Here is a 15878-nt window from a genome sequence, read left to right on the forward strand (position 1 = left end):
CATTATTTAGAGAAGGAAGGATTAAAAACCGCGACGAAGTTTCATCAAGGAAACGGCCGGGAAACGCTGAGCGCATTCGCCTCTTACGCTAATTACAGAACACGGCAACGTTTTTCAACATGACTGAAACTAAAATGGTTCGTGTCAGTCCGTGATGTTCGCCACATCCACAGACCGGATTCTATAAGTTCACAGCCAAATCTGCGGTAAAATGAGGGAAAGCTGACTCCATTTTGCGCGAAAATCACGAGATGTAAAATCATTAAAGACCGGCGAAACGCAGTTAAAGGCCTGTGTGTAAATGTTCTAGAGATAGCGGCATCTCAATACATCTTGAAAGCGTTTAAAACTGGTGTCTAAGACTTCTAACCGTTAATTTTTTTCGTAAAATTTCTTTCTCTAAGCAGGTTGTATTAGGCATTTAATTGGTGTGTTTGTAAAACTATTATTTAACAAGGGGTGAGACTTTTTATCCTCCAGTAGAAAATGTGACTGCCGCCTTTACGTAACTACTACATGTAATGTAACCACTTGCATTGCAACAGTAATTTGAACTCGTACTGCAACGCTATGTTAGCTCATGTTGGACTTCCAGAGTTCGCTTGCGCTTGTAGATCAAGACAGCCATAAATTTCGAGAAGGAACTACAAGAGATTACTACCAGGGTAGTCTAAATTGACAAAATTTTGTGCTCAAATCAGGGTAATTAAATAACGCTTTATGCCAGTTACTTGACGCAATTACAAACACAAAGAAGGACACTTCAATCTGCACGAAAAGGGCTTCAATCTAGAAATTCCTGGGATTTTCCATGTGAGCTATTTACGGCTCAAATCTAAGAACTGTTTGTTCAGATAATTTTAGGGCACACATTAAGGAAAAAACAAATAAACACAAAGTCATTACTGACCTGAAAGAATGCCAGTGTCGCCGGCGTGCCGAACTCGAAATGACCACAAAAAAAATGAGTTTGCAAGCTGTTTTGCATCAATTATCAAACACTCTTTTGGAATTAGCGCCTGTAGAGGAACGGGCCGAGTTTTGTCGGTTAGCCGTGATGACACACAGACGACAGCTGAAATGCCAAATATTCCGATATCATAATCCCTTTATCTGCTATTAGGATATTAGAGGTCAGCTCGCCCGTTCCGTTATGAAAAATAGCAATTTGGGATGCCAAATGGAGAACACAAAGGGTCACAATTTTGTTTTCATTTTTATTTCTTGCCATTTGGCCAATATAGTCATGTTCTTTGCTTGTGCCTCAAATAACTGCTCTATCAAGACCCAGGATTCTATTCTGCCAGGGAAAATCTAAATTTGACGAAGTAGTTTTTGCTCAACTCTGCTACAGAGGGCTAATTCATAACAAGCTGCGATGAAACCTCAAGGCAGATTGTACTTACAGATAACTCGATTATGAAAACATGGCAATAATTTCCTGAGTTCTTGGCCGAAAATAACTCCAAATAATGGTACAAATTGCAGTATAAACATCCCCTAATCCAAGCCAGTAACATCTGTGGTCCGTAATTATCACTAGATTGCTTCATTATACCACAAGCCGGAAAACTTCAAGCTTTCTCTCATTATGAAGTGCGCAATATGTCAAATTAAATGTTCGATTCAATTCAAAGAGAACCAGATTAAAACGACGCATTGTCCGCTTTTCAAACGCAAAGACAAAATCTTTCAGTTTGGACCAATAACGTGAAGCCCCTGTCTTTAAATTCGGCCGCATAATGAGCTTTATATCTTACTGATAATTAGGACGTTTATCAGAACGGAGCAGCCTCTTGAATGTGAAATTCAATTCTTGTTGTGACATAGAAGATAACGGGTAATAGTTCACGCTTCCAGACCGCGGTGCTTATATCAGAAAACGCGCAGTTGAAGGCGGTATCTCGGAAGCTGCTTCTGTAACTTCTCGTCGAAAATTACTTTGTCCTTGAGGGAAGCGCAAGGGTTGATTCGCAAATCCCCTCGTGTGCTGCAGGTACTTTACCACAGCGGAATATCTCCAAAACAGCGGCCAATAGTAGTGATCATCAACTTTTTGCGAGCGACGGAGTTCCGTTTCTCGTCTGGCACAACTCCGACGCTTTTTTTTTCTGACGCAGGAAATTCATCGAAACTCACCGAAGGTAAGGAAAACATTGTTAATAGTCAGTCATCTAAAGTTATATTTACTCTGTTTAAAACCTATCGTGCAAGGCAAAAACATTAACTTCGATCACGAAATATCGGGTTTATTTATTGTGTTTATTGTTGACACTTTGTAGCGGTCGACTTCGCTTATAGCGGACTATTTCTAACTACACTTATTGGTCACATAGCCACGAAATTCTATTATTAATTTAAGCACTAAAAATGAGTTTCTTCTTAAATATATGTGAACATAATTTTTCGTGATAATAAATTGACTTCGATTAACCAATGGGTACACGCTTAAGGAGGTTTATATTTTGGTCTCGACTCAAACAAAGCTGATATTTGTTGTCGTTGTAGGCCGTGTAAACACGTTTATCTGTGTTCAAGCCAAGCCATGTTTTGTGTTAAAAAACACGTTTACAGATCAGCTTTATTAACAGTAACGTTTATTCTTCAAAAGTATATACTGATATAGATACCCCCGTTTATATTAGTATCAGGCTTTTGTACAGTGTGCAAGTTCTTTACGGGAATGGGGCATGAGGGGAAAGGGGGTTCCGAGGCGGGAAGGGGGGCACTTGAAGACTCGAAGCGGGGGTATCAACAGCTATATTCAACAACGATGTAAATATTGAATGTATTTTTGTTATTTTGTTTTTTGTGTCATGTTCAGAATTTGTGACTGTAATCGCAAGCCTGCGCGATTTCATTAACAAGAATAGGTTGCGTAATATTCCAGCTTTGGTTCTAGACTGGATTCTAGACAGGTGAGGCTGGGTTCTGAAGGTCTACATGAGGGCAGATGAAAATACTTTAAAGCAACGATTGATGACAATGTTTCATATTTCCGTCTAAACGTGGAGTTGTCGATCAAGCTACCATGATATTTTAAACTGGCAGATTGTACCAGGCTTTTATCACATAGACAAAAAATAACCGACAACAGAATTGAATAAAAAAAATTTAGGTCCAAAGTCTTGAGGTTAAAAAATGTCTTCACTGCAAAATGATACTGGTCTTTTTCTTGAGTTTGTTGTCTTGCTGACGCTACCTTGCAAAGGTTCGGGAAAATGATAGCACGGGCAGGGACAAAAATCCCCCAGGGACAAATTTCCAGACGTTTCTGAGGGAACTTCCTGAATACGTGTGTTTCTCTGTTCAGACTCCGTTCAGATAGGAATGCAGATGTCCTATGTATTGAGGGTAGTCTACGCACCCGGGCTAAAAGGGGGAGGAAAAAGGGAGGAGCGTTTTTTCCCCAACCGCCACGCCCTCCTCTTTTACATAAAATATGAAAGTTACGTTCTAAAATTTTGACCGATAGTCTCCTGTCACTTAATTCCACCCACAACCTCGCTATTGACTGGTACTGTCCTTATCTCCACGTATCAATTCTCCATACTCTAAGCTCCACATTTCTTCGAAGCCAGAGCTGGGAATTGTATGTCACATCAACATGCACTGCAGGACAGAGGTGTTAATCTCAATCTGATGATTTTCTTCACTTACTTGTTTCATGTGATTTTGACAAGACACTGATGTTTTAAGAACAAATTATATGCTTATCACTGTATAGGATTAAGCGTTTAACCCACACATATACACCCTATTGATAAGAACGAAATTTTAATGTTCTCACGTACAAGTAATACCTTGATCTACTTATGATAAGGGCCACTCTCTTGGACCTCTTGTCCCACCGTAATACTTGGCACACGTGGTAACTTAGCACTCAGGGGATTATTCACTTTTATTAAAAACTGATCATTGGATAATGCAATTAAAGAGTTTTCATTGGCTTAATTAGCTGTCATGGTATGCGTACGCATAAGTTTTGGGGCGTTTTTAATTTTTATTCTTAGTAGGTTTCTATATTTTGGAGGCATCTTTTAAAAAACAATCAGTCCAATCGCCCTTGTTGGATATGAGATTGTTGTAGCCAACTCATATCCAACACGCGCTCGTGAAATGATTGCTCTGTGTAGAATATTTAAAAACATCCTACGCAGCTACGTGCTTTATTTATCTAAAACGGAGCAAAGCGTAAGTTTGCCAGGTAGCCTGGTGTTTGCATGGTTTTAAACAGAGTTCAAAATTGCTGCGCAAATGTTAAATTACATAAAAGAGCTACTAGGTTTACATGCTCAAGACTGAATTCCCCTCAGATTAGACACAAAATCGTGAAAGACGTTGACGGGATCTAAGGCAGTGGTCGCCATAAAAAGTCAAATTGATTTTGAAATAATGACGATCTAGGAGAGAATTTGTACCTTGATGTAGGCTTGATGAAATTCTCCCAACTACTACAAGAAGAAATGTACGAGCCTTAGTAAGGAGATTTTCTAAGTTGAGATTCAGGCTTTTAAAAAAGATTATTTAAACGGAAGACATATTGCCAGACTATCAAAGCATCGCGTGAGAACTAAATTTAACTGATCTTCTACGTGCGACCCTGCATAAGCTGAAAATTTAAAATCGCTTGATAACCCCAAGGGTTACAGCACTTTGCAGCACTTGATTAATCCTTTAATCTCCAGCAATATAGAATAATAAGTTTTTGCCTTGTCATAACAAATGTGAACAATCAAATAGGTAAGTCATAAACATAGGCCGTGTAAACACGTTTATCTGTGTTCAAGCCACCCCAAGTTTCGTGTTAAAAAACATGTTTACAGATCGATATCAGCTTTACAACAGTGACGTTTATTCTTCAAAAGTATATACCGATATTATTTTTAATATTCCCCTGATTACATTAGTATCATGCTATTGTATGTGAAAGTTCCTTACGGGAATGAGGAGGAGGGGAAAGGGGGTTGGGGGACTGGGAGCTCTTAAAGGTCGATAAATCCTTCGTAGTGGGAGTATCAACAACTATATTCAACAAGAATGTGAAGATTGAATATATTTTTTTGTTGTTTATTTTTGTTGTTATTTTGTTTTTTGTGTCATGTTCAGATGTTGCAACTGTAATCGCAAGGCTGCGCGATTTTATTGACAAGAATAGGTTGCGTAATATTCTAGCTTTAGGTTCTAGACTGGGTCCTAGACAGGCTGGGTTCTGAAAGTATGCACGAGGGCAGATTAAAAAAGGCCAAATCTATTTGAAGCAACGATTGACAATGATATTTTAAACTGGTAAATTGTACCTGGCTTTTATCACATAGCGCCTAGAAAACAATTCACAGACAACAGAATTGAATTAAAAATTTTGGTCCAAAGTCTTGAAGTTAGAAAAATGTCTTCACTGCAAAATGATACTGGTCTTTTTTTTTTTTTTTTTTTTTTGCTTTGTTATTACTCGCTATTGACTGGTACTGTCCTTATCTCCACGTATAATTCTTCATACTCTTTGCTCCACATTTCTTCTAAGCCAGAGCTGGGAATTTGATGTCACATCAACATGCACTGCAGGACAGAGTGTTAATCTCAATCTGATGATTTTCTTCACTTACTTGTTTCATGTGATTTTGACAAGACACTGATGTTTTAAGAACAAATTATATGCTTATCACTGCATAGGATTAAGCGTTTAACCCCACACAGATACACCCTATTGATAAGAACGAAATTTTAATGTTCTCACGTACAAGTAATACCTTAATCTACTTATGATAAGGGCCACTCTCTTGGGCCTCTTGTCCCACCGTAATACTTGGCACACGTGGTAACCTGGCACGCGGGGGATTACTCACTTTTATTGAAAGCTTTATCATTGGATAATGTATCCCAAGAGTTTTCATTGGCTTAACCATCTTGGTATATGAGCCATTTTTATCATGCTCTAAAAATATGGTAAGCGTGCATGTAATTTTTTGGAACATTTTATTTTATTTTCTCTAGTTTGGGGACGTTTTCAATAAAACAGTTAGGCGCTAGCTCGCGTTTGTTGGATATGAAACGGTTATAGCCAACCCATATTCAACGCGTGCTCATGGAATGATTTTTTTTTTGGAATCAGTTGTTTTGTGTAGAATATTTCACAATATCCTACACAATTACGTGCTTTATTTATCTAAAACGCAGCAAAGCTCAATCTTGCCAGGTAGTCATGCAGGTGTTGCGCAAATGTTAAATTATATTTGAAAAAATCTCCTAATCCCGCAATGCCCAAGACTGATTTCTCCTCAGATTAGACATAAAATCATGAAAGAAGTTGGTGGGATCTAAGGTAGTGGTCGCGATAAAAATCAAGAAAATCACGACTTAAGAGATTGAGAAAATCTCCCAACTATTACAAGAAAAAATGTGTGAGTCTCAGTAAGGAGATTTTATAAGTTGAGACAGAGGCTTTTAAATCAAAGTTTATTTAAACGGAAGACGTATTACCAGACGGCCAAAGCATCGCGTGAGAACTCAATTGATCTTCTACGTGCGACCTCGCGCATAAGCTGAAATTTTAACATCGCTTGATAACCCCGAAGGTTACAGCACTTTTCAGTACTTGATTAATCCTTTAATCTCCAGCAATAGAGAATAATAACTACTAATAACTTTTTGCCTTGTCATGCCAAATGTGAACAATCAAATAAGTAAGTCATAAGTAAGTATTTTTAGCTGAGTGACCCTAAAGTTCAGTCCTCGAAGCTTTTGAAACTTGGTCTCCGAAGGAAAATGCGAGGTTATTGCTTAATAAATGAACAAAATGACAGTCGCTGTGACGAGGCCTTACATGCCATACAGGCAGTACAAAGGATGCGAAATACGAAACTACAACGTACGAAACATCACTGTATGCGATGAAAAAAAAACTAGGGCTGGAAATAGAAGCTTACCTTAGAATAAGCAAAAGAACAGTGAGCTGGTTTGCAAAGGAACTTGCAAAGAAATATCGACTAAAAGAGACCATATAATTGCTAAAAGATTCAACATTTCTCCAGAATGTACTTTTAGATTTCTCAACCAACATCCTGACACAGAATCAAGGAACGTCAATGTACTGACATTCTTGTAATACTGTCAGTACTTGCTTCCTCAAAATACTAGCCAGCGCTCGATCTACCTTGCAGGATTGTAGCCACTATGAGGCAAACCGAGGCACTTGCTTCAGTCATTTTTTCGTTTCTGTATAGTTTCTGTTTTTTAAAGGGGGACAGTAAAAAAAACTGCTTAATACCATAGTTAATAACTATTTAAATACCTAGGAAGAGAATTTAAACATGGAAATTGCCTCAGTCATAATTTCTTTCTAGCTACGGTCCTGCCTTGCTCTACAGGATCGTTTTATTCAAGTTCAGTCGTATATTTGGTACCAATTGGCAAGATGAAGTGAACATTAGGAAACTGCCAACGTTCGATAACCAAACAAGACATTGGGGTCCCTACTAAAAAATCAGTTAAGGTTAGGATTGAAAACAGAACATATGCAGTAAGTTTAAAGTCATGGTATTTTGAGTCACTGGTCCTGCACAGAATTACCTTTAAATTGAAGGAAACCTGATAGTAGTTTACTAAGATGGAAAAACATCTGAGATAATAACAAACCATAAAGGAACAAGGATGGTTAAGGATGGAGAAGATTAACACGGATTACAAACGACGAACTTGAAAAATTTAGGCTAAACTTTTCAAGATGCGCAAACCGTGTCGTAACTCCTTTAAGTGCAGTATTTCGAGAGGCACCTGTTATCACGTATTAGCCCTCGAATGGACAAACAACAAACAGGGTTGTAAATGTTGAGCTACCGAAGTGAAAATATCGATCGCTTATGCACCAGGTAGGGCTAGCGATCGATGACGTGAAAATATTTTTTGTCGAGGTTATGAGACATAAAACAGATACAATCCTGCTACTTTGATCACGCAGTTATGATTGTTCTCTCAGAGATCATATCAGTCGATTGGCATTTCAGTACAGAATGAATCCATATAAGCTCTTTCAATAAGAATTTTATCGTATACATTATCAATATATATCCGGCTTCTTCTTACTTGCCGAGAATTCAGACCAGAAAAAATTGAAAATTCTATGAAAAAAGCCTGCATCGCTATTTAAATTCAGTGAAGGCCACTCAATTCTATAGAACTGTGGGTATCATATGCCAGCTTTAAAATTTAACGGCCGTGATATAAGCTAATGCGTTATTTCTTGCAACTATTTTAAATTGCAGGTGTAATTTGCCCAAAAAAGAGTTTTGTGGATGAAATGGGTCCTTCACATTGGGTTTATTGTGAGAAAGTTTTGAAAAATTTAAGGGTATATGTACACATCGCTTATATTTCAGGTTTGCACAAAACTGAAATAAAATAATATTATTATTTCTGGGTGCTTGCCGGCTGCTCGGTCTTTGAGAGATTGATGCGTGCCATTTTCCATTTCTTCCCCCATATCTCACGTTCTAAGTGTTTTTCTGTCGTTTAATAATTCTGACTTCTTATCTCGATAAATGTATCACTAACTATAGTTCAAAACGTGCATGGGATATTTTACCGCTTAATGGATAGCGTTATAATATATTATAACAGCTTTTTTACTCATGAAGAGCCCTATCTGTAATACATGATAAGTCTCACATGTACTAACCTTTCAAAAAAGCAACACAAGAAAAACAGACACTGTTTTGTCCGCGTCACGTTCTGGTTATTTTCAGTTCTGTTTGATTTTATTTCTAATCGCTATATTTTCACGCCAGATAAATTGGTGCGTGTCTCAATCTATTAAAACAAAAAAACAACTTTTCAACTTGTAAATGGTACATTTGGTGGTGCCATTGAAATAATTGATTTCCTTCGTACTTCAATCCGTCAGAGAAAGAACGTGCTCTAAGTAAGACGAAATGCCTGTCTGTTCGATTCTTCATTGTACCAAGTGCATTAATTATCCATAAATTATGCACAGTCAGTTCTCATTTAAGTCAACTTTACTTTTTTGGTGTTATTCAAAGAAACCAGCAGGTGGTATTTGCTTTCTTTTGTAAGACCCGACTTCGCCCAAGTATTGACGCTTCGAATCGAATTTTGTGATCAAGGTTGGTGTTTAAATGGGAATACTTGTCACATTTTCAAAAGCGCTTTATATTTTTATCTTCGAAGACAGTTATATGTAAATTGAGGTTCAATTCCTCTCTCTTTTTTTTTTCGGTCTCGTCATATTTGTTAACTCTATTTATTGTCTGTTTTAGACTTTGCAGACGGATCTTCAGAGTTGACAACAATGGCTAAAAACTCTTCGTTACGAAACAGCTCTTTTTTGGACAACAATTCAACTGGATTTCCATCTCCAAACGACACAGGAGAAGGTAAGAATCATGTTTAACATCAATAACGTTGCGACCAAGACAGCTCTGAGAAAAAGAAAACTCAGCCTGGCAGAAATTCATATATTCCCACGACATCATTATTTTAAATGGGTACGTTTACACAGTCAATGTAGTCTGTACTCTCTGTCTGTAAAGGTACAAAAAAACCTTGAAAGAAAAGAGATTAAGCATAAAATTTAAGTTTGAAATGGAAGTCCCAGCCTGATATAATTAACGAGCAATGCAAGTACGGGTCATTGGTGCCAAAATCTGGCCGCATTAACAGAAATGTATATGATTACTCAGCTTTTTTCCAAGCCCAAAAGCTAGAATTTCCATGTTGGCGTAATGCCCGCAAAAACGAGATAGTTCAGTATTATATAGAGGATATCTTGGGGTGGGATTTTGAGCGCACCTGTTTATGTACATGTTCAACTGACATTCAGTGTTCGATGCTGAAGTCAATTTATGGATTTTATGGTCTAGATATATAAAAACGTTCAGTCAAAGATGAAAATGTTTCATTGGCCTTTTCTCGAGCCGTATCTAGGTCAGTAGTCTTCTTTATCGCCTTTCCTGCTCCAGCGCGATCTAGCTAAACTGTTTATTTTTTTTATAAGAATATCGAGGATGATATTTGCAAACTTTTTAGAAATATTTTAAGAATAAACTCGAGGCTGAAATTTTGAAAATAATATAATTTTGTATGTTGAAAATTTGTAAATACAATACAACTATATCTTTTTAACTAAACCGTATAAAATCCTTTGTTTCTCTGAAACGGCAAAACTAGTCAAAAAGCAAGAAAAATAGCACTAGCCATATGTTCCATGCTAATATCATTTCTGCAAGACGTTGTGTCGGTCATGTCAGGTTCTAATACCTGCAGGTTGGCTCCAAAATTACTTTAACACCATTCAAACACCAACTACATTCGAAAACAGAAATGTTATACGCTATGATCTAAGAATATTCACGAGAATATATTCAGCCTCAGCAAAATCGGCAGAAAAATAAGAATCTTCAGTCTTTGCCAATTTTTGTGGTACGAAATTATCTGGTTTGTCTTCATTTGTGATAGAATATATTAGTTCATGGAGATCGTTTATGTGTGGCTAGTGTTCAGTGTGAAGATATATATAAAAAAGAATGTATAGCGTGTCGGTGTGAAAAGATCAGGGACGGTTTTCCTTAGGTTAGCATGACCTAATGAATTCAACGGGACTTTCTACTCTGAGAGAACAGGCTCGAATAAACAAGCATGACTTTGGCAAGTGAATTGTGCTGAGTTTATTTTGCACTGTTCAGTTGGACAATAAATATAAAGAGATGAAAATATTTTACTGCCACGGTTTTTTGGGTTTCACCTGCCGACTGACAACCTCTCTGTTATTTTAAAGACTGCATATGTGACAACCTTTGTAACTTTTTTATGACAGATTGAATTCAGTCAGAGCGTTTTGAAACTGGCAGTTTACTTAAAAGAAAGCATTTTCCGTGTTTCCATCGAGTTATGGAAAGGCGACGGGAACTTTGGGTGAAAAGGGGATTTCCCAAACTTGCACGAGTGTTTCACAGCATGTTCTATAACTCGCGATAGAAACACGGAGAAAATATTTTTTATTTCTTCTTAGAAAACATGTACCCTGCGAGAAATTAAAATAAGGGAAAATCACTTATTTATTTCGATTTTAAAACGTAAACTCTTGTTGCTCGCGCCATCGTCAAGTCGTTAGTTCTGTGTTTTTATCGAGTTTCAGTATAAATCTACAGGCGTTCTATCACAAATGCCGTTCTCTGGTTGGCTGATGTACGCTACTCACTATCTATTCTGTTGTAGATAGTGAGTAGCCTAGCCGAGTGCGTTTGTTAACAAAAAGACGGCCGCTTCTGTGTGTTTTCGACGTGTCTGTGAGGAGGATTTAGAAGAAGTTTTGAACGACAAGTAGATTTATACTAAAACAATGAGATTATTTGCTCTTGATTTCTATGGAGATAGTGGACTCAAGCTGCGCCTTCGTCAACTATCAGGCGACAGAAATCTCGAGTTCATAATCTATTTGTTAAGAAATAGCATTTTCTAACAACAACAACAACAACAACAACAACAACAACAACGAAAACGGGAATATATCAAATATTATATATCTATATTGCAGATGACGGATTGAACGGTGAAATACACCAGTATTTTGACCCTGCAGCAGATATTCCTGCAATTGTCCAGGCTCTTTTAATTCTGACTGTCAATGGTTTGGTTTTACTGTTGATGGCAAAGAAAAAATATCTGCGATCGATCACCAATTTGCTGCTGTGTAGCCTGGCCACGTCCGACCTACTTACAGGCCTGGTTGCCGTGCCGATGTTTATCACGTGTAATATTATCCGGCAGTCAGCGGTTTGTGTAGCGGAAGAAGAGATGTCACGCTTCATCTCCGTATCGATCGTGTGCCATCTGATGGCCGTTACTACCGATAGGTAGGTCTCAGGTTGTAATACAAATATATACTTGGACGGTTTGGTATGAGTAGAATCAAAGAGTTGCTGTGCGCGCTGAATATTAATCAAATTTATTATATGGCTGTGTCCCACAAGGATTGGGAACTACCGAATTCACGAATTTGATTGGCTGAAATCGATATTGACCGCGGTCTAGATTTACCCATCTAGACCGACATCTAGACCGGTCAGTCATTTTGCGTTGACAAAGTAGCAAACTAAAATACAAAAATGTTCACCATTTTCTTGTATTTTCTTCTCAATCATTTATGGAAGTGCCAAAAAGCCTGATGACAAAAAAATGTAAAGAGAACGAGCAAATTTCGGCAGGTTTGAGTTAAGCTCATCGCCGTTCGCAAGCAAAATGTCAGCAAACCAGTTACATTAAAAAAATTAAAGTTTTCTTCTTTGCCATATAATAAACATCTTATTAACCGAGCTAAGTCGGTCTGTATGGGAGAATCTTGACCTCGGTCGTGTGTACAGACCTCACTGCGTTCGGTCTGTACTCAACACCTCGGTCAAGATTCTCCCATACAGACCTCCAGCTCGGCTAATAAGAGCTAAATAACATGGCAGACGTCTGTTTTTTTTGCGTTTTCTTCTACTTCAAACTTGTGGAGACAAGGTTCTTTTCGCTACCTGAATTTAAGAATAATTTTTCAGTTAAAAGCCATGTAACAATGAAGGAAATACTACAGAAAAATCGTCATATGAGTGGAAAATCTAACGTATCCTCGCTATCATACTGCAAAAATACGAATTTGTATATTTCTTCTACACCGATATGTGAAATTCCAAAATTGTAAAGGTAAGGGGAAAATGACAAAACAACCGATGTGAACAATGTTTTGAGATAAAACGTGCAGCCTATGCAATCACCCCATAGCCTGAATTTGCGTTTTGATCAAGCATAAAAAATGTATAGAAACCAGTGAAGGAAACGTTTCTATGACTGAGAGATTTTTCCTTGTTGCTACACTGCAGTTAACGACCATGCACACGTACTTTTCACCCTAACTCTATAACTCTTTATTTCAGATACCTAGCCATCATTCATCCTCTCCACTATTCATCACTTGTGACAAAATCCAGGTGCATTCTGGTCATTGTGCTTATTTGGTTACTGTCAGCGGTTGCATCATTGGTGCAGTTGACCTGGCTCGTTCCAGTCTCCCAAGACCCGCACGATCCTGACTTCTCAGCCGACTTCATGAAGAAAGAGTTTATTTACGATATCATCTTTCAGACCTTGTTTTTCTTCCTCCCTGTTGCATTCATGTTTTACACCTACGTGAGGATCACCTTTGCAATCGCTCGACAGAGTCGCAATATTCGACTGCAGAACATCTCTGTGCCACATTCGGGAAGAATCAGAGGCCGGCATGAATGGAAAGCTGTAGGCATCTTTGCCGCCATGATGCTGGTGTACATCATTTGCTGGCTGCCATACGCTGGACTTCGGAGGTTCGATCTTAATAAGCTGCCGATAACTTTAATTTATGTCATCCTTTATTTGAGGTATCTTGCATCATTACTGAACCCGTGCATGTACATCTTTGGCAAACAAGACTTCCGCAAAGCCATCTTCGAAAACATACCTGTACGTCCACTAGCACTGGAACTTAGTTTTACGTCGACTTCAAAGTCCGCCATTTTGAAGGCAACTTTAGCAACACCTGGTGGGAAAGTCCGCATGAAGTCCTTTGCCAGAGTTGGCAGCAGGAAAATAAGAAACAATTGTAGGACAGTAGCTTGAGTTGGTAAATATCTTGTGAGCCGATAGCCTAGCAATCGTTAATAAGCGTTTTTTTAAATAAAATAACTGAGATACTACGCGCGCTCTCATTGGTCGATAGGTGTGTTTAGATGAGAGTATATAAACACTGCTGTGACGTTTTAGATTCGCGCGTATTTTTGAGAAATATTTTGTAAAAGCAACAAAGCAATAAAGCAGTTAAGTGTTTACATAGCCTCATCTAAACACGAGGGGGATTGTCAGAATTCTCGACAATTACGCAAACCCTCGACGATGACTGTCTCGAATTCTCCGAACCCCCCCCCCCCCCTTGTGTTTAGAGGAGGCTATTTAAAGATGGAAAAAGTGCTCTGTTGCCGTACGATGCTTAAAAACAGCAATTATATGTTACCAATTTTCTCATAGGTTGAATCATGAGACTATGATCTAGTCTCTAGGTTAAATACAGTGATCGATAGCTCTGAGGAAGAGTGGCGGCCAGCGCAGAATGCGAAATGGCTAAGGGATTTAACTATGGAGACAACTTGTAGTATCTCTCAGGTTTTCTGGTCAATTTTTCTCTCCCATTTGATTTACTTGATCAGCGTTTATTTTCTCCTTGAGATATCAGTATATAAACATGAGAATACAGAGATTGATCACCAAGTGAAGGATGAATACATGTACTTTTGACAGTCAAATTTACTAACATAGGTAAGATTCATTTGTATATATATATAGAGCGTTACCCACAGAGTCCTTGAAGAAAAGTTGTATAAAAGGTGCTGTACTTAGAATTAAAGTTAACCATTGTGGTAATATCTCTCTTGAATTTATGCCAGAATATAATAACTGGAGTCCTTTATCAAAACGCGTTTGAAGCCAATACCTCGTGGTTTGCCTGGTGGAGCTGAAACCCCCACCCTTCCTTCCCTCTCTCTTGTCAGAGGCACCCTACGACACTTTTCTCTCAAATGCTTTAAAACGCTGTTTCAGGCTACTTCAGTGTCTTGAGTGCTTTTAAAGCTCTGTAACTTGATGTTAATTGTAGGCCGCGCTATAAAATTCTAATATTAATTGTTCAGTCTTTCTGGGGTAGATTGAGTCGTCTCGAATTTATCTTGGTCCTCTTCCCGAAAAACCTTTATAAGTTAGCAGCTGTTGTCTTTCGGAAAATCGTTGTTGGATTTTTGTCGGTATTTTTCGGTACCCAAACGACATATTTATCCATCTGAAAACAATAGGCGCTATAGTTTTCATACCGACGAAAGTTCGTGGTGACACTTCACTTTACCCACATAAAAGTGGAGGGGATAAAGGGTCTTAAAATTGTAGGCTTCATTTCGTGTTCGATACATACTGAAGCTATCAAAGTAGCCTATAGATTACGCAGGCGCAATTCGACGTAATTCTCGCCATGTGAGCGTATACGGTTTACCGCCATTATTGGAGCTGGCCATGATAACTTATAAGCAAAGCAGTAGCTCAGTTTTCTTTGCTGGCTTTTCAGTTGTACACAGTTTATAGCGAACAAATTCTTTTAGTTGCAGCGAATCATTCAGACCCTCAGACGTTGTCGCCGAGATGTTTCAGTTTTGTGAATTAAATGTGTGTGTGTTAAGTTCTTGAATGAAAACAAGTTATTTGTCAAGAGTAGTTGGCCACTACACGAATATATAACTACCGAAATGATCCGTTGGGTGGCTCTATCTTGTTTGTCTTACCTTGTAGAGTTGCAAAGAGATGAAATAAAATGTGTAGATCACTATTTGACTGAAATTTAGAAGTTTGGTTTCGCTCGCAATTTCTCATTAAACGTTTAATCATTTCATTGAGATGTGGAGTTCATAAACAATTTTTTTTAGAAGTGATCAACTTCTAGTTTCTCCTCACAGCTTGATATATATTCAAGCAACTATGTGGTGAGAATACAGACTATATATCATCACTATAGGAGACACTTCTGTTGTTCTACCACCAAGCTCACAGAATTTGCATTAATTAAAGAGAGTGTTTTGTAAACAATATTTCCAACATGTACGGAATTTCAAGGCGTTTACTCTTAGAAAGACTGACAACCAAGCGTAATATTGATAATTACAGTATAAGCTGTAAAAGATCTTGATTACGTTCTTTCCTTAGGCTTCTTGGAGCCGTTCTTTTCTTTTAATTAATGTACTATCAAATGCAGATTTTTGTTACCCATTTTGTTTACTTAATTTGACATCGAACTGTTTTGCCAGCACTGAACT

General features: G+C 38.0%; 2 protein-coding genes across 3 annotated transcripts in view; one reads left to right on the forward strand and one right to left on the reverse strand.

Annotated features, from left to right (window-relative positions):
• The window catches only part of LOC145460439 (uncharacterized), a 335154-nt gene that overhangs the window by 300011 nt on the left and 19265 nt on the right, over positions 1-15878 (reverse strand). The gene's annotated exons all lie outside the window — the stretch shown is intronic.
• LOC145460438 (histamine H2 receptor-like) lies at positions 1776-13945 on the forward strand. 2 transcript variants are annotated; one of them, XM_081445261.1, is made up of 4 exons: positions 1776-2144; positions 9273-9389; positions 11549-11867; positions 12930-13945. In XM_081445261.1, exons 2-4 carry the CDS (start codon positions 9305-9307, stop codon positions 13645-13647), a joined length of 1122 nt encoding a protein of 373 aa, XP_081301387.1. In that variant the 5' UTR covers positions 1776-2144; positions 9273-9304; the 3' UTR covers positions 13648-13945. The 2 variants fall into 2 exon arrangements, with proteins under 2 accessions (XP_081301387.1, XP_081301388.1); XM_081445262.1 differs by lacking the exon at positions 1776-2144 and having other exon boundaries at positions 8732-9389.

This window comes from Orbicella franksi, chromosome 11 (genome assembly GCF_964199315.1).
Source record: "Orbicella franksi chromosome 11, jaOrbFran1.1, whole genome shotgun sequence".
Taxonomy (NCBI): domain Eukaryota; kingdom Metazoa; phylum Cnidaria; class Anthozoa; order Scleractinia; family Merulinidae; genus Orbicella; species Orbicella franksi.